At 47.2% G+C, this 21900-nt stretch overlaps 1 protein-coding gene across 2 annotated transcripts in view; it reads left to right on the top strand.

The window, feature by feature from the left end:
* FNDC1 (fibronectin type III domain containing 1) overlaps positions 1–21900 on the top strand; it is a 341854-nt gene that overhangs the window by 187653 nt on the left and 132301 nt on the right. For both annotated transcript variants that reach the window (XM_029596630.1, XM_029596631.1), the window contains exons 13-14: positions 12132–12278; positions 19440–19670. In XM_029596630.1, the coding sequence (XP_029452490.1) occupies positions 12132–12278; positions 19440–19670 (378 nt within the window). The remainder of the gene's footprint in view (positions 1–12131; positions 12279–19439; positions 19671–21900) is intronic.

Here is a 21900-nt window from a genome sequence, read left to right as displayed (position 1 = left end):
CGAACAGTAAGGCTTGAAAATACATGTTAACAGGGAGAGTGAACTGGGAGAGGGTTAACCAAGGACAGCGTGGAAAAGATAGGTTAAAACAAGAACAAGCATAAGTTAACAATATAATTAGTTCCTTAATATAAGGAATGTGTGATCACCAAGAAGTGGTGCATGGGGTGATGGGAAGGGATGATCTATTCTGAATAAGCTTGTTTGAACAATAGTGTTTTTAGTTTCTTTTTGAATTTGATCGCACATGGTTCAAGGAGCATGTGAACGGGCAAGGGAGTTCCAGAGAGCGGGGCCAGCAATAGAGAGGGAACGGTCGTGGGTGGAAGAGAGATGGGCTGTTTTCAAGGAGGGTACCTGTAGGAAGCCTTTGTTGGTGGATCTGGTAGGTCGAGTAGACTGGGGGGCATTGAAGGGAAGGTCAAGCCAATTGGAGTTGTGGGCGTGGAAAGATTTGTGTACTATGGTCAGGGTTTTGTAGTGAATGCGGGAGAGAATGGGGAGCCAATGTAAATCTCTGAGGATGGGGGTAATATGTTCGTGTTTGCGTGTGTTTGTGATAAGTCTTGCTGTAGCATTTTGTAACATTTGGAGAGGTTTTATCGAGGACAGGGGGAGCCCTAGGAGGAGAGCATTGCAGTAATCTAATTTGGAGGATATGGTGGCTTGGATCACTGTACGGAAATCCTGGGTGTATAGAAGGGGGTCTGAGTTTTTTTAAGTACGTTGAGCTTGAAAAAAACCTGCTTTGAGAATGGAGTTGACGTAGAATTTCATGCTTAGTTGGTGGGCGGGCGCACATGTGCCGATGTACGCCCGCTTGAAATTTACCGTCTGTGTGTAGATTATATTTTTAAATCCGCATGCGCCGTTTTACAGCAAAAAAAAAAATACTATGTCTGCCGAAGAGGCAGGTATTAGGCAGTTTCCAAAGGCAAGCTATGGGCTTAGTTACTCTTTGAAAATTAGGCACAGGGCCTTGTACCTGTGGGCTTTGCACGTAGGTGGGCTGTTTGAAAGTTGCCCTAAAGTATCCTGAAACTCATTTGTCTCTGCTTGTAATATAAACACAGACATTTAGAGAAGACAGGAAGAAATAAAATGAGATGGACTTATATAGTTATCATAGTTTCCTTTATTTCTTGGCATCTCATTTGTTTAGTACATACACACCAGAGTCACAAGATCCAGCTGGAGCAAAACCTTTTACCTAATGAAAAATATTCCCATGAGAGATGCTCTGTTCTTCAGCTACTTGAAAAGTCGAGAACTTGCTGCCAGCGATTAAATTCTGCCCAGCATAAAATAAATAAAGCCACCAGTTTGGTAGCAGAAGACCTTACGCGGCCCCAAAACGTTTTAGTATTGGCTCTCTGTTGGAATTGATGATTTAATGCTAATAACATTTGAGCCTTGGCTGTTGTAAATCCATGGAATTCAACCAAAACCAAATAATATTTTTAAGACTCTGGAAGCAAAGCAAATGTTAGTGACCTTATTAAACGCAAACTGTGAGCTTGCAGGATCTGTCAGATAAAACTCCCATCGCTCATTCCTTCTGAGCTCACGTGTTCAGGGTGTATGTATATAGTATTAGTTACATGGACCCCAGCTGGCAAGAATAACAAAACATTCAAATTAAAAACGTTACAAGGGAAAAGTAGTTGTAGAGCTAAGAGGGATTTACTGAACATTCAGGGATCTTTAAGATCACAACCCTGCCCAGTTGATGGACTTTTCATCCAGGAACTTGTCCAAACCTTTTTTTAAGCCAAGCTATGCTAATTGCCATTACCACATCCTCCAACAATGAATTTTAGAGTTAAATTGTGCATTGAGTGAAAAAAATATTTTCTCCTATTTGTTTTAAATGTGCTACCTAGTAACTTCATGGAGTGTTCCATAGTCTTTTTATTGTTTGAAAGAGTAAACAACCCATTCCAGTCTACTTTTCATTTTATAGACCTCTATCATGTCTTCCCTCAGCGTCTTTTCTCCAAGCTGAAGAGCACTAACCTCTTTATTTTACCATGCTAGGGGAATTAAAGATCAATAAAACATTCTCATAAAACAACACAAAAATAAAACAAAGTGAATATCATACAGTACTTCTGATGTTAAATACATTATTGCACTTATTGCTAACTGCTGCATCCAAAAGCCTCCCGAAAAAGATGGGCCTTAAGATTTTTCTTAAAACTTTGATATCTTCCAATTTTTTTTTAAATAGGGAAGAGAATTCCAGGTGGAGGGGCCAGCTGTGGAACATGCACGATTTCTATAACAGAAGGACTTACCAATAACATTTGTTGGGAGGATCTCAATTGTCTGCATGGGGTATAATATTCCAATAAATTTCTCAAATACCCTGGGCCATCATATTTCAAAACTTGAAAACTAGAACTGAAAGTTTACATTTAAAATGCTGTTTTACCGGCAGCCAGTGTAATGTTTTTAATATTGGGGTAACATATTCACAGCAGTGTACTCCGGTAAGTAACCGGGATGCAGAATTCTTTAAAATTTGAATAGATTTAGTACTAGAGGCAGGCAGCCCTGCATAAAATGAATTACAATAATCCACAGATATCAATATATAGGCCTGCAGCACTGTAAGAAAATCCTGATATCCAGAATGTATTTTATATGGCGGAGAAACTGCAGCTTATAAGAACCTGTCTGCAGTACGTGTTGAAACTGAGGGCTAAATGACAATTTAGAATTGAAAAATATCCTGAGATTTCTAATCACATCCTTAAAGGGAAAAGTAATCTGAATACGGACAAAGGAGGCGCGTTCTGTTTTTCTACAGAATTTGCAGATTTAGAAAAGCATAGAGCCTCGGCTGTTGTACATTCACAATTAAAAGGGTCTCTTGTTCAGTACACTTTGTGTACTGTTATTCACAGGGCAAAAAGGCTGAATATCATCGGCGTGCATTCAGAAAGCGATTTCCTGATGATCCAGCACGGAACACAATGGTCTTATGTACAAATTAAATAAGATGGCGGCAGGGCCGGTGCAAGGGTATCAGGCGCCCTAGGTAATCCTTCTGCCTTCTCCCCCGACCAGCTCCCGGCTCCGGCCCCAAGCTCGTTCACTCAGACAGGCCCTCCTCTCTTACACACTCACTTAGGTTCCTTGTGTCATTCCCACACACGCACCCTTACACAGGCTCCTTCCCTCGCTCTCTCACTGACACCATTGCTCTCTCTCATACACACACACAATCCCTCTCACTCACACACACACACAGAGGCGCCGCTGGTGGCCCGCTGAGATTATTGCTTCTCTCGGCCGTGAGCAGGATGGCACCGCCGAGTCTCTACTCCTCTTGGCTGTGAGCGGGATGGGCTCCTCTTTCTAGGCCCCGTGTGGCTGCTCTTTGCCGCCCCCCCCCCAGGCGACTGCCTAGTTTGCCTTTTGGGATGCGCCAGCCCCTGTATTGCGGACACAATTGACGCTTGCGGGATCCCTACGGACATTACACATCAGTCTGAGGAAAACCAGTCAAACATCTGGCCCTTTTCTTCAATGGTTTCCAATCGAGACAATAACATTTTGGTAAATAAATAGATACAAGAGAATATTGTGAGCAATGGTGTCAAACGCCGAGGATATATCTAGGAAGTTTAGCCGGTTATTGTAACGTAAGAGGGATCTTTTTTCTTATATAATTGAGTACGTTCAGGTGCAAACACCCTTCTCTTAGCTGAAACCTCTGCTGAGTAATCTTGAAAGGTGAGGGTTTATGACTCTCATAACAAAGATCAGACGACTTCCTGTATGCCTGAAGTACCCCCATTTTATGTGCAAAGTTCAGGATCTTAGCAATCACCACTTGAGGTTTAGAGGAATTTCCAGTCCGTGGCCTCATTCCATGGGCCCTCTCAATATGTAGCAGCTCAGCTTGGTTCAAATCCCGCTGCCCCTCCTTGTGACCTTGGGCAGGTCTCGTCACCCTCCATTGCCTCAGGTATAAACCTAGAGTGTGAGCCCTCTGGGGATAGGGAAGTACCTGAATGTAATCCGCATTGAAGTGGAATATAAATAAATAATGATAGTAATAATAATGCCAATTATGGCCTCCCCCCTATCAAGTTCCCACAGCAAGAAATCATGCACTGAAAGTAACACAGTTTTGGTGCTGTGTGATTTACGAATCCAGCATGGGAGATTACCCTTTGTAATAACAGGATGAACCATCGCTCTTTTTAATAATCCTGGACACTAATGTGCTTATAAACTAAATCATGAAAAAGGGTATGAATCTAACTAACAAAATGAATTTTTTCACTGCTATCTAAAAACCTCCATTGAACTATTTTCTGCATAGGCAAAGCAGTCCCACAGGCCAACATACATAGAAAGCAGAAAAGGATCATCAACTAGAGATGAATACTGTGAGGCGTCGTGTAAAGATTTAAGTCTTGGCTGAGAGGGAGCACATTTTGTTAGTATTGTACTTTTAACAAAACTCTGTGAACTAAAAACAGGCACATTTACTTTAATAGTGGAATGATCAATTAAGGTCTTAATTATACAAAATATTTCCTAATGGCGATTCAAGCTGTAATTGGGTCATAAAATACTTTGTTCCTGCTGGCCACAAACTGGGACTTGTAAATATTCTTGGTTGTTTGAGAGTTGGCGGATCTCAATAGATGGCGACTTGTGCCATTTGCACTCTGCACGAGTCATCGATCTTGTACCCTTGTGCAGATCTGAATCAAACCAGGGGACTCTAGAATGTAAATATATTAAATCCTTACTCTTATATGGTGCGGATTTTTGTTTAGCAATAGGAAGGGTGGATTCTAATGAATCAGCTAAACTTTCTTCAGAGGAAATGTCTAATAGATTTTTAACTTGCTCCCACTCTCTCTTAAAATGATCTAGCTCAGTGGGCCCATTCACTCTTTTAGTAACAGATTCTTTCTTATAAAATTTAGTAGCATTAAACGTATTTAACTTAAAATAAATTAAGAAATGATCAGATCAGGTGACTGGTTCAATAATAAGCTTTGGAACAGAAGGCAAGTTGTTCAGTGGCTCCAAGGCCAAAATTTGGTCTAAAATGAGACCTCCTTTATGTGTTGGGCTTGAAATTAGTTGTTTAAAGTACACGTTATTTAAATAATCTTGATACTCTTGAAAAATTCCCTTTGGGCTGTAATCTAAATGCATATTTAAATCCCCAGTAACCATTACTTTATTGAAGTGCAATTGGAGCGACAACAATAGCTCAAAAAAAAGAATATCATATCCACACCAATATTATCTGGAGGCCAGTACGATAATACTATAGCCCAATCATTCCATTTAATTGTCGGGCTCTCACAATCATTAGTATTAGATGAGGAACACAACTGGAGTTTGAGTGAGGACTTGTAAAGCAACAATACCCCACCATCTCTCCGTATGTTTCTACCTTGGTGAAAAAAGCATATCCTTTTGGTCAATGCAAGTTTATAAGAGGAATATCAGTGTCCATGAGCCATGATTCAGACAAGAAATAAAAAAATCCAGTGAACCATTAGATAATATCCATCTTTTTTTTTCGACTGAAGAAGCATTCAGATAAAGCATTGAATGAATCTCTGGCTGTACATAGAAACATAGAAACATAGAAATGACGGCAGAAGAAGACCAAACGGCCCATCCAGTCTGCCCAGCAAGCTTCACATTTTTTTCTCATACTTATCTGTTTCTCTTAGCTCTTTGGTTCTATTTCTCTTCCACCCCCACCATTAATGTAGAGAGCAGTGATGGAGCTGCAACCAAGTGAAATATCAAGCTTGATTAGTTAGGGGTAGTAGGGGTAGTAACCGCCGCAATAAGCAAGCTACACCCATGTTTATTTGTTTTACCCAGACTGTGTTATTCAGCCCTTATTGGTTTAGTATGACGCTTAAACGGTTCCCGATGGAGATTAACCATATGCCATGAAGCCTTTTCTAACTCTCTCGCAGTTGACATATAAATTATTGTCTGACATCTCCAGGACAATCGTAAAAACAATATAAAACACAAGCCGGGGCGAGAAAAAGGGCTAGGCCAATGGTGGGCCCGCCTGCAGGGCTGGCATTTTAATGACCTCCCGCAGGCCAGGGCTGATGACACTGGAGATGGTGGACGGAGCTTATCGGCTACTCTTGGCAACAGTCGAGAACAAGTAATCAGTTCAGTCAGGAAGGGAGCTCAGACACAGCAGAGCAAGGCACAGTGTTCCTCATAGGGGAGCCATTCCATCCCCTTTATCATTTTGGTCTCTTTTCTCTGAACTTTTATGGTTCCACAATATCTTTTCTGAGATGCCGTCACACCATGAAGGGATATAGAGATATGATGCTATTCCCTTTTTTTTTAATTTTCCATTCCTTTCCTGATATTTCCTCACATTCTGTTTGCTTTTTTGACCGCTGCCGCATCCTGAGCTGAGGATTTCAACGTATTGTCCACAGTGACATCTAGATCCCTTTCCTGGGTGGTGACTCCTAATATGGAACCTAACCTCCTGTAACTACAGCTTGGATAATTTCCCCCCATGTGCATCACTTTCCACTTGTCCACATTAAATTTCATCTGCCATGTCATCTCCCAGTTTCGCAAGGTCTTCCTGCAACTTCTCACAATCTGCTGGCGATTTCACAACCTGGAATAATTTTGTGTTGTCTGCAAATCTGATCATCTTGCTTACTGTTCCCTTTTCCCGATCATTTATAAATATGTTAAAAGCACTGGTCCCAGTACAGATCCCTGGGGCACTGTACTATTTACCTTCTTCCGTTGAGAAAACTGACCAGCCCTGCTCTCTGTTCCCTATTTTTTTAACCACTTCACAACCCACAATAGGACATTGCCTCCTATCCCACTACTTTTTAATTTTTCTGAGAAGTCTTTCATGAAGGGCTTTGTCAGATGCAACCAGCTTCTCCATCTGGCCCTTTTCTGAGTAGAGATGTTTCAGTCATAAAGCCATGAGCATACCTTGCACACGCCATTGTGCAGGAAGCTTATCGGGATGAATGCCTAACATGTAGCCGAGTTTTGCTTGCTGCTTGAGTAAAGTTATTCAGTTGCAACTTGTTCAACCATGTGCTCCATCTGGCCTTCTTCTGTACATAAGATTTGTGCAGTTTAAAGCTACTGCACTGTTTGGCCCTGCTGTGCATTTTATTTATTTATTAGGATTTATTACATGCTTTATTGAGTAAGTACCGATTCACTAAAGGCAGAGCACAACATACACTCAGAGTTCCTTGGGTGGAGCTGCTTAACTATTCTGGGCTGAAGAAATCTTTAGTAAGTGCTGAACTTGAATAATTAAATAACAGGACTAAACTAGATTTAAAGAATGTAGGAATGGACTAAACTTAAAATTAAGTCAGCAATAGGACCAGGCCAGGTAACTTACAATGCATCTCAGTAGAATTCAGTTGTTGTACGTATTGATATCATACATCGCTTCAAGCGATGCTTAATCAGTGAAGCGACTTATAAATACTGTTAAATAAAATAAAACAATAAAATGTAGCAGCGCCTTTAAGGTACACAATAAATACTAAAATCATGATAGCAAAAAATCTTAGGGCAGCAATTTTCAAGGCTTTTAAATAAGGTGTGAAACGATTTATAGCAGTAGAGACACAGCATATAGATGTGTGTACCTGAAAACCATCGAGGTAGATTTTTTAAACACGCGTGCGAGTGTCCATGTGCACGTGGCTCCCAGCACACGCACGCGGACGTGCTGATTTTTATAACATGTGCGCGTCGACGCACGCATGTTGTAAAATCGGCCTCCCGCACGCACATGCACGGCAGATTCAGATTTCATATCGGCGCGTGCATGGGAGGGCCGACTCGCGTGTGCAAGGGGAGGGGGAATTTTGTTAGGAGCGCGCTGTGACGCGATCGGGTCCTCCCCAGTCCCCACCCAGTCCTCTCGAATAAAAGTGCAGACTGGGAGGGAAGTTCCTTAACCCCCTACCTACCCTGCCTTCCTTTTCCCCCCCTCCGCCCCGAACCCTAAAAGCCCTCTCCCTAGTTTTTTTTTGTTGTTGTTGTTATACTTACCTGCTCTCCCAAGCAGTAAGTACTGTGCGCCGACCGGCTGCCGGCACGCGCTTCACCGTGACAGTGCCTAATAGCACTGTCCCGACTGGGCCCCCGCCCAACCCCCCCCCTCCCCGTCCCGCCCCTTTTTTTGAAACCCGGCTCTTCCGCGTGTACCGGGAGATAAGGGCGTGACCGGGGCGCTTTAAAAATGCGCACGCGGCCCGGCCACACTCGTATCTCCAGAAAGTCAGGAAACCTCCGTTTTGCTTGCAGAAACCTTTTGTCTGAGAAAACCCTGCATTGCCCCAGTTCTGCACTCCTATGGAGAGCCCTCAGCTTTCAGCCCCTACCTGTGCTGGTTTTTGGGGGCCTGCCTTTAGGAGGATTATAAAGTATAACCCCCAGGACATCGCTAAGCTCCCAAAGTTATGCTCTAAGAACAACTAGCGGAATTACTCATTTCTTGCGCTGTACGGAACAGCAACGAGGAATTCCCCTGTTTTGGGTTTTCCAACACTAAAGGGGGCGGGTGGGGGGGGGGGGGGCGTAAACATGATCCCCTGCTTTCTGGGATTTTTCAGCACGATGGGGCTCATGGCAGAACGGAGTCAGCCAACGCGGATGACACCAGTCAAAGGCAACTATGAAGCTCGAATACTGTGATTGTGATTCTGGTAAGCCACATTGGTTGAGGGTGCAGAAAGGGTCTTAGAGCTTGAAAGTTAAACACGTTATCATGAATGCACTTGTGAATGGCGCTTTTGGAATTGACTATCTCCCTGTATCTGGAAAGACTTTGTCGGACCACCACCTGCCTCTGTCTACCACCTGAAACTGTTCACCAGTGAGGGAGAATTATTATTGCAGCAGTAAAAAAAAAAAAAAAAAAAAAAAAGATTATCCTAGCAGTATAATTCCAGTAAGGAGAAAAGAAAAGCCTCTGTAATTCCTGGTGAGGTCTAATGAACCCTTGAGGGGAGAGGGATGGCGCGAGGCTGCTACCTCATCTAGTTGACCATGACTAGAAAAGGACCCGAGTGACCAGAACAGATTTATTTATTTATTTAAAAGTGTTTATATACCGCCTTTACAATTACTTGGTCAAAACGGTTTACAAGTGTAAAACATAAGTATGAAATCAATAAAAATAAATAAAGAATAAAAGAATAAAACATTACAAAAATTTCATTAACATAAATCAAAATAAATAAAAGTAAAATATTACATCTTACATAACAAGTAAAGGAGAGCGTGTGTCTTATAGTGCGTGGAATTGGGTTGGCTGCCCAGATAAAAATGGGTACATGGCTTCGGAAAATGTTCTCTTAGCTTTCAGAAATTTCTGTCCCAAAACAGTATTTTTAAAAAACATTAATCATACATGAAGAACAGTCTTCTTAGCAAAAATATTTTCTTTTTTTTTTTTTAAGTCTTGACATTATCCCCCGACACTGGCATGCAATAAATGTAATTTCACATGCCATAAGAAACACCCCATCTGGACTACCATGTGTTGATGCTTTTGGGGGTCAGACAGCCTCCCGCATCTTAGCTGGCAGCCTCACTATGCTCATTGCGCCCTTGATTCTATAACGTAACCGTAGTCAGCAAGAGACTGTAGTGAGAAGAAATATCCCATGAACCTATGCAGGCATAATAATCCAGGTTCTGTTGAGAGGAGAGACAGTGCGCTGAGAAGTGTTTGTGAGTTAGTCTTTCAGCTAGGTGAACCTGGACTAGGTCAACAAACAGCTGGAACTGGAGGGGCAAACCAGCACTGGCCAAGCTAATGTGTTAGGGTATGAGTCAGTGCGATAAATGTCGATGGTCCTTTAGAGAAATACTTAACCGTTTTTGCCACATCCAGCTGTATCTCTCGCGGATTCCCGTGGATGTAGGCTGCATTGGCAGCTGTCATGCAGGTATGTCCAACTCCAGATGTTCTCAGGAGGTGGAATCTGCTTCCATCTAACCCTCGCCCCGCTGATCTAAGTAGATCACTTAGACAAAGGGGTAGATTTTAAAAGCCCTGCGCGCGTAAATCCTGCCGGACTTATGCGCCTATTTTGCATAGGCCGCCGGTGTGCGCAAAGCCCCAGGACGCGCGTAAGTCCCGGGGCTTTGCTAATATGGGTGGTCCGGGGGCAAGTCTGCGGTCCGGGGCGGTCCGGGGGTGTGGCCGAGTGCCCAGCGGCAGGCATAACTCCATCAAACAAGGTTGGGGGGGGGTTTAGATAGGGCTGGGGGGGTGGGTTAGGTATGGGAAGGGAGGGAATGGTGGGGGAGGGACAAAAAAAAGTTCCCTCCGAGGCCGCTTCGATTTCAGAGCGGCCTCGGAGGGAACGGAGGCAGGCTGCGCGGCTCGACACGTGCAGGCTGCCGATTTTGCACAGCCTTGTGCGCGCCGACCCCGGATTTTAAAAGATACGCGTGGCTACGAGCGTATCTTTTAAAATCCGGAGTACTTTTGTTCGCGCCGGTTGCGCAAACAAATGTATGCGCGCGTATTTTTTAAAAATCTGCCCCAAAGGGTGAGGATGGAGGAGGGAGAGCATCAGTCTCCGTAGTGTTATCAGTCACCACTATACTGCTTCCCAGGTTCAGCCCAAATATAGGGCCAGATTTTCAAAGGGGTACGTGCGTAAGATATGCGCGTACCCCCCCCCCCCCCCCCCGAAAACCTGGCCTAAACACCCCCTGCGCGCGCTGAGCCTATGTTGAGTAGGCTCGGTGGCACGCGCAAGCCCCGGGATGTGTCGGGGGCGTGTCGGGTGGGCGGCGTGACGTTCAGGGCATTCCGGGGGGGCGTGTCGGGGAACGTGGTGCCGGCCCGGGGGCGTTCCAGGGGCACGGCCGAGGCCTCCGGAACAGCCCCTAGGTCAGGTGATGGCAGGCGTAACATTTTGAATAAAGGTGGGGGGGGGGGGGGGGGGGGTTAAGTAGGGGAAGGGAGGGGAAGGTGCGGGAGGCTGGAAGGAAAGTTCCCTCCGAGGCTGCTCAGATTTCAGAGCGGCCTCGGAGGGAACGGGCAGCGCGCGCAGGGTGCACAAATGTGCACCCCCTTGTGCGTGCCGACCCCAGATATTATAAGATACTCGCGGCTATGCGCGTATCTTATAAAATCCTGCGTGCTTTTGTTTGCGCCTAGTGCGCGAACAAAAGCACGCGCGCGCTGTTTTTTTAAAATGTACCCCATATTGTTACTTATCAACATACCCTTACTCAGTTGCCATGTTGTGCTGTTGACCAATGGTGTATGCAGCGCAGTCAAATCGCTTCATGCTTTGCTTACAGGCTCCACACAATTTGCTTTCACATTTCCCCATGTGTAGTCTCATAAGAAAGAAAATACAATTACATGGGAATTGTCAGTATTATACAGCACGGTTCAGTGAGACCTTTGGGCCTACACATAATACAATAATACCTAACTAGGCCTAAACTAGTGCTTCTGGGAAATATTGCATAGTCAAGAAGCCCTTAGACTCACTGCCTCTTCTCTTAGTGAGATGTAATGGCCTATTTGACAAGAGCATTGAGAAATCTCTAAAATAATCACCTATATGCTAAAAAGCAGACACTGGAAACACAGCGTCACATATTCACAAAGGGAGGAGCTCTCACGGTCAAGAAAAGAGGCTGAACTGATGCGTGCTTGGCCTCTTAAACCCGCCAGAATGTCCTGCCTCAGCCCCGCTTCCCCGGTGTCACAAGTGGCCACGCCATCCAGCCTGACCGCAGCCGAACCTATGCTGTGGAGCCTGGTCCAGGGCCAGAGGTCAGGCAGCCATCAAGCTAGGGGTGGATGCCTCGCCATGCCACATAGCCGGGGGACATGTTCTGCCCTTGGCTGCATTAGAGTGCAGCGATCTAGAAGAGCATTAGAGATGTTTTAAAATGTGTTAAAGCGCAGCATTTAAATAGCATGTCACACAAACGGTGTTCAGGCAAGGAGAACCGTGCAATGTGAAATAGAAATGTAGCCTTTATGTAAAATGTGCTATTGACAATAATAGTAATAGCACGACTGACACACAGACAAAGAACTGATCGTGTGTTCTCTTTTAAAGATTACGAAATACTGGAGACCACTATGCCCTCAACTACAATACTGTGGACAACTGAGAGGCCCACAGCAGAGGAAATGCCCAAAAGCAGGCCCTTCCACCCCAGTCCTTCAACAGAGCTTGATGTAGCCGGAAAGAAACGATTCACGGGTAAGTTCACAGCTTCGCTATGCAAGGGGCCAGTACAAATAGAACATTTTTTTGGGATTATTCTTCGATTGGCCGTGTGAAAGCTATTTCATTTTTATTCTGCTAATCACAGCAGGGTTTCTCTTTCCTGGCTCCCAAATTTAGTGCACATAGGGGTAGATCTTAAAAGCCCTGCGCGCGTAAATCCTCCCAGATTTATGCGCGCAGGGCACTCGCGCACCGGCGGCCTATTTTGCATAGGCCGCCGGTGCGCAAAGCCCCGGGACGTGCGTAGGTCCCGGGGCTTTGCTTGGGGGGCGTGTCGGAGGCAACGCGGCGTTTGGGGCGGGTCCGTGGGCGTGGCCGCAGGCTTGGTTCCGGCCCAGGGGTGTTCCGGGGGCATGGCCGAGGTCTCCGGACCAGCCCCCCGGACCGGAACACGGCTGCCGGCAGCCTGATCGTGCGCGCGAGTTATGCCTGCCTCAGGCAGGCGTAACTCGCGGAATAAAGGTGGGGGGAGTTAGATAGGGCTGGGGGGGTGGGTTAGGTATGGGAAGGGAGGGAAAGGTGGGGGGGACAAAAAAAGAAGTTCCCCCCGAGGCAGCTCCGATTTCGGAGCCAGGCTGCGCGCGCCGAGCCAGGCTGCGCGGCTCGGCGCACGCAAGCTGCCAAATTTGCGCAGCCTTGCGCGCACCGGCGTACTTTTTAAAGAATCTACCTCATAGGACTCTGTATATAATTATGAGTGTGTAATTAGCAAGGATTTTACTTCGATCTTCCCCTTTTCCAAACGTGTTAGATACGTACACTGTGTATAATTTACAAAAGAAATGTCAGCACTAACTTTGCGATAAGAGCAAGTAGGTTTAGGGAGAGGAAACTGAATTGAAGCTACCTGAATTTCTTTGGTTTCTCTAAAATAAACTGAAAGATCTTAAATGTAAAAAGGAATGGACTTGGAATTCATTAATAATTAGTGCACTAGCTAAATTTTATTTGAGGTTAAATGTGAAGGAAATAAGTTCATTGTCTCCTGGGTGTCTGATTAGTTTGGCCATGTCCTCATTTTTTTTGTATTTAAGTAAAACATGCAAAGAAAAATAGAGAGAAGCTTAAAACATTGGTAATGATGTGCTCTGCTGTGCACGTCTAGGATCCCTTCGTCGGAAATTTTATTTTAAAAAAGCACATTTTTTTTTTTGTGATTCGAAGAAAAATGCTGTGAATCTGTAATTTAAAAATGCATTTGTGTCAGTTTTTTGTAAACAGCAAGCTGAATTGGCTGGAATGAATATAAAAACTTCTTTGAAAGCATTTTCAAATGCCTGCTGAAGAAAGTTAAATGCAAACAGCACTACCTATGTTTGTATAAATATGACCAGATCTTGCATAGGGTGCCTGGAATAGACTTCCTGAGCTGCTGCCTCATACTCCCTCTCTGGTTGTACTCAAATCCACTTTTAAAAGTCTGCGTTTAAATCCTAAATACTTCTGTACTAGAAATGTGTTGTGATCCTGCCCCCGGCAGGGCCTTACCTTCCTTCGCTCGGCCCGACCCCCGACGTCGTCACCGGCACGGCAGGAGCCGTGCTGGGGTTATTGCAGCGGCCAGGGGCCGCCATCGTGTGCCGGCGCGGCAGGAGCAACGCCGGGGCTCTCCCTCGCAGTCGGAGCCGCGCTGTGTCGTCCTGCGCGGCCCGGAGGCCGCTCCTGGGGTCCTTGGACGGCAGGGAGGTCGTGCCTACCAGTGCTGGTGTTCTTCACGGCATGGAGCCACCCCCCCCCCGGTGTCATGCCTGACCTTCGTCCATGTCTGACCTTCGTCCATGCCTGACCTTCGTCCACGTCTGACCTCCATCCATGTCTGACCTTCGTCCACGTCTGACCTTCGTCCACGCCTGACCTCCATCCATGTCTGACCTTCGTCCACGCCTGACCTTCGTCCATGCCTGACCTTCGTCCACGTCTGACCTCCATCCATGTCTGACATTCGTTTCCCTCCAAGCCTGAGTCTTCGTCCACCTCAACATCTGAGTGTGTCCTGTGGTAGATGTCTCCGTCTGTCCTTGTCCTCTGTCTGGCCTGCCGCCCTTGCTGTTACCCAGCGGCAGTCCGAAAGGGCTTGGAACGGTCGGAGGACTGTTCAAGAGACCATCATTGCGTTGATGGTCTCTCCTGGGCGTGCAGGTTCGGTAGAGGCTCTCTGTTTCCAGTTCCCAGACTTGGTCCGTCTCGCCGCAGGGGCACACAACTCTTGTCCCGCGCTGAGGAGCGCCCCTTGGTGATCCCTTCCATCTGCAGCGCAACAGTTTGCAAAGGCCATGTGCCCGGTGGGATTGTCCTTGTCCCGGGCCTTTTTGGACTTTCCTTGACCGAAGAATTTTTATTTTGGACTTCCTTGTTTTCCTTTGTTGCTTTTCTTTCCATGACCTGCAGGAGGTGCCTGCACCATTTCCTAGATGTCCCAGAAGTCCTGTGCCTTTTTTTTTTACCTCCCGATGGATGGGAGGGGGACCCCCTTTGAACCCTGCTACGAGCAGGCTCTCACCTTCCTTGGCTGGCCCGGCCCGACCTCCGACATTGTCACTGGCACGGCAGGAGCCGTGCCGGGGTTCCTTGCAGTGGCTGGAGGCCGCCATCGTGCCGGCGCGGCAGGAGCCATGCCGGGGCTCTCCCTTGCGGCCGGAGCCTCGCTGTGTCATCCTGCGTGGCCCGGAGGCTGCTTCTTGGGTCCTTGGATGGCAGGGAGGTTGTCCCTACCAGTGCCGGTGTTCTTTGCAGCATGGAGCCGCCCTGGTGTTCCAGCATAGCGGGGAGCTGCCGTGAACCAGCCTCCTTCCTTCGTGGCCCGGAGGCCGCTGCTGATGCTTGTTCCCCCGCGGCCTGGAGGCCGCGGTCCTAGGTCTCCCTTACAGCATGGAGCCATCCCCAGAAGCCTCTTCAGCGGCTGGGAGCTGCCTCCCATGTCGGGGCCTGCAAGGCCTAGTTCCGGCTCCTCCTCTCACTGCTTCAGCAGGGCCGCTGTCCGTGGTCCTGCAGTCTTCTCTCCTGCCTTCCTTAGGCATGGGGCTGGGCGTCTTCTTCAGCTTTAAAGGGCCAGTGGGGTGTGGTCCCTCTGGCTCCACCTGGATGACATCACATGGGTGTTCCTGCTTCACCCTATAAAAGGGTTCTTCAGTCATTCCTACATTGCCTTTGCAAGGAGTAAGTCCTCCTTAGGACTCCTCTCCAGCTTCTCTAAGGCACTCTGTTCCATGTGGGATCCCGAGTCTTCATCCTTGGTCTCTGTCTTCATCCTTGTTCCAGATGTTTCCTGATGTTGGGTTCCAGCCTAGATGTCTTCTCATCCTGATGTCCGCCCTGTCTAGATGTCCTAGGCTCCACTTGATCCATCTTGGTGTGGTCCGCGACCAGCCCAGCTGGGTTGGTAGGGCGCGCTGGAGCCCAGTGGTCCGCGACCACCACTGCTGGGGTGTGTAGGGTGCTGGTGGTTCTCCTCCATCTTCGGAGCCGAGGATCTTCATGTTCCTGTCTGTCACTTCCTGGGTCTGGAGTCTTCTGGATATCCGCTTTGTCTGTTCTGGCTGCCCTTCATTGAGTGTCCGGAGAGTCCGTCCTGGATCCTCGCCTTGGAGGCTCGTCTCTAATCATTTCTCCGATGTTCTGGACTCTGGCTACGCCTAGCCTCCGGCAGGCAGTGATCCGGTGGATAGCCTAACGGCCGTTCTGGCCACTGCAGCCTCCTCCCCAGCTGTGAGTGCTAGAGCCTTATCCGGAGTCTTCTCCATCCTGAGTTTTATCCTGGTTTTAGCTTTTCTCTTCTCATCTGAATCTGAACCTGACTTTCGTCCATGTCTGACTTTCGTCCACGTCTGACTTTCATCCACGTCTGACCTCCATCCATGTCTGACCTGCGTCCATGTCTGACCTTCGTTTACCTCCAAGCCTGAGTCTTCGTCTGTCTACCTCCAAGCTTAAGTCTTCGTCCACCTGCAAGCCTGAGTCTTCGTTCACCTCAACGTCTGAGTTTCTCCTGTGTTAGATGTCTCCGTCTGCCCTTGTCTTCTCTCTGGCCTGCCGCCCTTGCTGTTACCCAGCGGCAGTCCGAAAGGGCTTGGAACGGTCGGAGGACTGTTCAAGAGACCATCATTGCATTGATGGTCTCACCTGGGCGTGCAGGTTCGGTAGAGGCTCTCTGTTTCCAGTTCCCAGACTTGGTCTGTCTCGCCGCAGGGGCACACAACTCTTGTCCCGCGCTGAGGAGCGCCCCTTGGCACTCCCTTCCATCTGCAGCGCAACAAAATGCACTTCTCACAAGCTTATTTGTCATGCATTTTTGTCTTGACTAGACTAAGTTTTATGGAGCAGGGGCTGTGTCTAATGCAATGATTCTCAACCAATGTGTGGCGAAGCACCAGCAGGTGTGTCACAGCTCCCGGGTGTCCAACTGCCTTCTGCTTCATTTCTCCCTTTTTCCAGCCTCCGCTTGCCAATGGGAAGCCTCCTTTCTTCCTGCCCTCACTGCCCAATGGGAAGCCTCCTCTATTCTTCCTGCCCCCACGCAGGCCAGTTGGAAGCCTCCTCCCTTCTACCTGCCAGAGGAAGTAGGAAGAAGGGAGGAAGCCTCTGATTGGCCGGTGAGGCAGGAAGAAGGGGCATCGCATAGCCCAGGGGTGGGGTGGTTTGAGGGGGGCTGGGAGGAATGGTAGAGTCGAAGCCCGACCCCCAATCCCGACCAAGCAAGGCCACCACAGGAACTCATCCCCATGGCAGTGAAGAAGCCCAATTGCGACGAAGCAAGGCCACCACAGGAACTCATCCCCATGGCAGTGAAGAAGCCCGATCCCGACAAAGCAAGGCTGCCACGCGAGCTCATCCCCATAGCGGCGAAGAGGAAATCCGACCCCAACCAATCAAGGCCACCATGGGAGCTCATCCCTGTGGTGGTGGAGAAGCCCAATCCCAATGAAGCAAGGCCACCACGGGAGCCCATCCCCGTGGCGGCAAAAAAGAATAACTAATAATAAATGGAGGATGCAGACAGTAGTCCCGGCTGGAGAGAGGTTGTATGTGTACCTCTGGTACAAAGAGCTCCTAGCTCTCAGTGAATGAGCTCTGGAGGAGCTGATACAGAGAGGTACTGTACGCAGGGGGTCACAGAAGAGCAGACCCATGTCTGCTCTAGCAACCCCTGTGCTGCTTTGGAGAGCATCGGCTTGGAAGAGCAGGAATTAATCCCTGCAGCTGGCACCTGCTATCCTCTGAGGATAGGTCTCCAGGGGCTCGTGCTCAGGAGGGTAGGGATAGGACTGCCATTGCTACTGGTGATTCGGTCAGTAGGCATGTAGGTAGCTGGGTGGTTGGTAGACATGAGGATCGCTTGGTAACTTGCCTGCTTGGTACAAAGGTAGCAGATCTCACATGCCACCTCGGTAGTGCTGAGAAGGGGGCAGTCTATCATGGTATATATGGGCACCAATGACATAGGGAGGTTGCAGGAGGGAGGTTTGAGTGGCCAGGAGATTACAATCCAGACGCTGTAGGATTCTCAGAAATGCTCCCATTCCACGCTGAGCTCTAGAGTTTTAATGCATGGATGCAATGATGGTGCAGGAAAGAGAACCTTTAGATTTGGTAGGAGCTGGGAAACGTTTTGGAGAAGGGGGTTGTCTCTTCCAACAGGGTTGGCTCCACCTTAATCAGAATGAAACCCAGCTTTTGGCACAATTTTTAAAAAGTTAAGAGGAATAAACCGGATCTTGGAGGGGAAGCTGATAATCACACAAGCGTGCACATTTTGGTCTAAGTTTTCCTCCAAAAATACTGTTTTAACAGGAAAGAGATGAAAGAGATGAGGCAAAAGCCAAGGCAGCTTTCACCTTGCAAATCGGCTGCCTGACAATTGTCCGTTCTTAACCTACCTACACGCCTGAATATTATTGCACAACCCTCCAAACGGTTAGCCTCATTAAGAGGAGTCATTCCTGGGGGGCGCATTTAGGTGACGGGAGGAAGAATATGTTCATGGACTGCACGTTTCCAGCGAGATTCTACCTGCACAAAATGCAAGTCCAAGCGATCGCGGGCGCTCTGTGCTCTACCTGCGACCATTTTCAAAGTGAAAGTTAATGGAGAATTGGTGCAGAGCCTGCAGGCGTGCGCGCGTGATGTTTATCCGAATACGCCTAATGTGAAAACTGCCCCCTTCGTAAAAAGGATAAAGGCTGCTAACCGGGAGGAGCTTTCAGTGAATGAAATGCAAATCAGAATAGAAGAGGGGCATCTCAATTATATGGTTTTGTTTTATCTATCATTTAAAATCACGAATATTGTTGTTTGCTGGTGCTGCTGTTTTAGAACTCAAAATGATTTGAATAGAATTTCAGTCATAGCCATGTCCAGAACAGTAGAATTGTTTTCACTATGAGCTGTGCTTTCAGCCGTCTATAATTAAGTTAGAGCTTGGCATATGGTTGTCTGAAATACACAAAAATATGACTTACAACTCGTACATTGCTCACCATCTTAATGTTTGACCTATATACTGTAGAATTCTAATACTTCTTGCTAAAACGTATTTTACTTATTCCATATATAATACTTAAACGTATTCATAGAAATGGAGGCAAAATATAAACGGATGAAATTAAAAGATTAACAGTTTCCTTCCCCGCCCAGGAAACATTTTGTTGGCTTAGGAAGCCTGTGCAGAAACAAGCGCATTCCCCTGACATCATCGCAAACTGAGCCGGGCCGTTTGAAAGGCGCCAAGCCAGCAGGCGCCTTGCGTCGTGCGCCGAAGGGGCGTAACAAAGGGGAACTCCCCTTTGTGCACCCCTTCGTGCAGCCCTTTGTGTTATTTGTTTAATATGCTCCTTGTTATACCTTTTGCCTAATTGTTAAGAACTTTGATTTTGATGGTTTTATTTTTGTAATCTCTTAGCCTCAGGTACAAAAATGTTAGATTGTCAGCCCTTTTAGGGGATAGGGAATTACCTATTGTACCTTATTGTAAGCCGATGTGATATCTCTTTTTGAAATGAACATCAGTATATAAAAATCGTAAATAAATAAATAAATTCAGTTGGGACTTTCTCCTCAGACTGCTGGTCCGGCCTGCGCTGACCCTGCCTGACCTTCAGGGTTGCTGACTGCACGCTGCTCTTCTCTTTTGTGTTCCAGCTCCGTACGTGACCTACATCAGCAAGGACCCGGCAGCCCCCTGCTCTTTAACAGAGGCCCTGGAGCACTTCCAAGTGGAGAACCTGGAGGACATCCTGCCCGCCGACCTGAAGGAATTTGAGCTGCCTCCTCAGAAGATCTCCTACAATCTCACCATCGTGGCTGTGGAAGGCTGCCATTCCTTCGTCATCCTCGACTGGGCTAAACCTGGGAAGGGAGATTACATAACAGGTACCGCGATTAATTGTCCAATGGAAAAAAAAAGAATATTCATCGCCATTAAGTTTGCTTGGGTTAGACTCAGGAGCCTTAATAAGATACAATCAAGCTCTGGAGGTAAGTCCAAGCTGCCTGGTTCATATAGAGAACTCACAAAGAAGCAACTTCCTTGCTCTTGTCATTCATATTTGTTATTATAAGCTATATCTATAATACATTTATGTCATCAACTGAGAGCAGTATGCAGAGGAGCTTTGCAGCTCGGCTCTACTACAAAACATACAGAGGCCTCTAGAAGCTGGGGATGAGAAACTCAAACCCTTAATCAGCTGATATGACCCCTGGAGTCTTCCCCCAGGAGATGCTGAGAGCAGTATACAAAAAAAAAAGTTTTCAACCTTAGAAGGTGGCCACTGAAGCCATGGACCTCAAACCCTGGCTCATTTGGTGTGACCTCTAAACTCCTCCCCCAGGAGATACTGAGAACATTAGGCAAAGAAATGTTCTACCTTAGCTCTATAGCAAAGGAGGTGGCCACTGGAGCTGTGGAGTTCAAGCCATAGATCACTCCCTGTGACCTCTGGCCTCCTCTCCCGGGGGATGCTGGGAGCAGTATGCAGATGAGCCTTCCGGTCCTCTTCTACTGCAAAGGCAGGGTTGCCAGGTTTTCATGAAAGAATGGGCACTATTTTCCCAAAACAATAACCCCGAAAAAAGCCCAGAACACATGAGATTAAACTGCATTTATTAGAGGTATTTATACACAGAAAACCTGTAAAAAATATTTTTGTGAGTGTACCGGAGGCAACACAGTGACTTGTAATAGGGTTTAATCCCCTAAAATGTCCATCAGATTACATCACACAGATTGTTCCAGACAGGATGCGCTAAAAGTAAATTTTTAAACTCACAATTCATTATTCAGCATTGGCTTCTTTTTAGCCCCCCTCCCGTGCAGGCCAGGTGTATGGCTGACAGGTGCCCCAGCAGTCCAGTCGCAGCCACTGAGCTCTGTAGCTCCTTCAGAGTGAAAAATCTATATAAATAAAAATGTAAAATAGTTTGGACGTAATCGATAATCTCAGAAACTACTGCACCAATTGCTTTCAAATTTGGACACAACCTTGCTTTCACTTTCGGCAAGGTTCTTCTCTATCTAGATTACATAGATGTCACACGGTTACAGATAAAAACATGTTTTTACATGTGTGTGGGGAAAACAGCGACATCTGTTGGACAGACATGCAACACACGCTATCTACCTTGGGAAATGAAGCTGCTGTACTGCGCATGCACGGGCGGGAGCGCACGTCGGGCACAGCGGGACCAACATGGCGCTGGGAGGAGCAGCAGCGGCGGACCGGCGGCGATATCGGGCGTGGTGGTGTCGGCCGGCCGAAATTCGACACCTGGGAGGAGCTGCGGCGGCGATCTGGTACGGCTCACGCGCACGACAGGGAGGGACCCTCGCTGACCTCGCGTCTTCGGGAGCGGGCCGCGCAGAACCGCACAAGAGGGAGAGTGATCTCTGGCCTCCTCTCCCGGGGGATGCTGGGAGCAGTATGCAGATGAGCCTTCCGTCCTCTTCCACTGCAAAGGCAGGGTTGCCAGGTTTTTATGAAAAAACAGGCACTATTTTCCAAAACAATAACCCCGAAAAAAGCCCAGAACACATGAGATTAAACTGCATTTATTAGAGGTATTTATACACAGAAAACCTGTAAAAAATATTTTTGTGAGTGTACCGGAGGCAACACAGTGACTTGTAATAGTGTTTAACCCCCTAAAATGTCCATCAGATTACATCACACAGATTGTTCCAGACAGAATGCGCTAAAAGTAAAATTTTAAACTCCCAATTCATTATTCAGTATTGGCTTCTATTTAGCCCCCCTCCCGTGCAGTCCTGGTGTATGGCTGACAGGTGCCCCAGCAGTCCAGTCGCAGCCCCTCAGCTCTGTAGCTCCTTCAGAGTGAAAAATTAAAAAACAAAAACCAGGGCCCCTCACACATATTCCCCCTCCCAGCACACTCATTCCTCCCCCTCCAGGCACCTTTTCTTTCTGATTGTTGCCAGTTAAGTGCTTCCTTCCCTTCAGCACCCACGCCTGCTGTACTGCATAAAATCTTCCTCGCTCATCAGACCTTGTTGTTTGCTATCAGTTCCTGTCCACCCATGGGCTCCTCTAACAATAGAGAGGCCTCATCCACAGCAACAGCCAACTACAGACCTCAAATCCCA

Source organism: Rhinatrema bivittatum, chromosome 3, assembly GCF_901001135.1.
Source record: "Rhinatrema bivittatum chromosome 3, aRhiBiv1.1, whole genome shotgun sequence".
Classification (NCBI taxonomy): domain Eukaryota; kingdom Metazoa; phylum Chordata; class Amphibia; order Gymnophiona; family Rhinatrematidae; genus Rhinatrema; species Rhinatrema bivittatum.
Note: the sequence above shows the minus strand (reverse complement) of the source record. Positions and strands in the feature narration are given on the sequence as shown.